We start from the raw sequence: 456 nt of genomic DNA, 5'->3' as shown, positions 1-456 counted from the left end.
GTGTGCGTGTGACACACGTGTCCCCAGCGTGCCAGGCGTGTGATGGGCCCATGTCCCCTCCATGTGTGTGTGTGTTGCATGTCCCCTGGCATGTCAGGCATGTGACAGGCGTGTCCTCCCTCCATGTACATGTGACACATGTGTCCCCAGCGTGCCAGGTGTGTGATGGGTCCATGTCCCCTCCATGTACATGTGACACGCATGTCCCCAGCATGCCAGGCGTATGATGGGCCCATGTCTCCTCCATGTACATGTGACACACGTGTCACCAGCGTGCCAGGTGTGTGATGGGCCCATGTCCCTTCCATGTGTGTCTGTGTTGCGTGTCCCCTGGCATGTCAGGCATGTGATAGATGTGTCCCCCCTCCGTGTACGTGTGACACACGTGTCCCCAGCATGCCAGGCGTGTGACGGGCCCACATCCCTTCCGTGTCAGTGCATGGTGCGTGTCCCCCG

At 60.1% G+C, this 456-nt stretch overlaps 1 protein-coding gene across 1 annotated transcript in view; it reads left to right on the top strand.

Annotated features, from left to right (window-relative positions):
* Positions 1-456, top strand: part of RORC (RAR-related orphan receptor C) — a 25,203-nt gene that overhangs the window by 3,965 nt on the left and 20,782 nt on the right. The window contains exon 6 of the mRNA XM_014961850.1: positions 1-19. This exon is cut by the window's left edge and continues 97 nt beyond it. Within this exon, the coding sequence (XP_014817336.1) occupies positions 1-19 (19 nt within the window). The remainder of the gene's footprint in view (positions 20-456) is intronic.

The sequence above is a fragment of the Calidris pugnax genome, unplaced genomic scaffold (genome assembly GCF_001431845.1).
Source record: "Calidris pugnax isolate Ruff unplaced genomic scaffold, ASM143184v1 scaffold949, whole genome shotgun sequence".
Taxonomy (NCBI): Eukaryota; Metazoa; Chordata; class Aves; order Charadriiformes; family Scolopacidae; genus Calidris; species Calidris pugnax.
The sequence above is the reverse complement of the archived record's forward strand: the minus strand, read 5'-3'. Positions and strand labels throughout refer to the sequence as shown.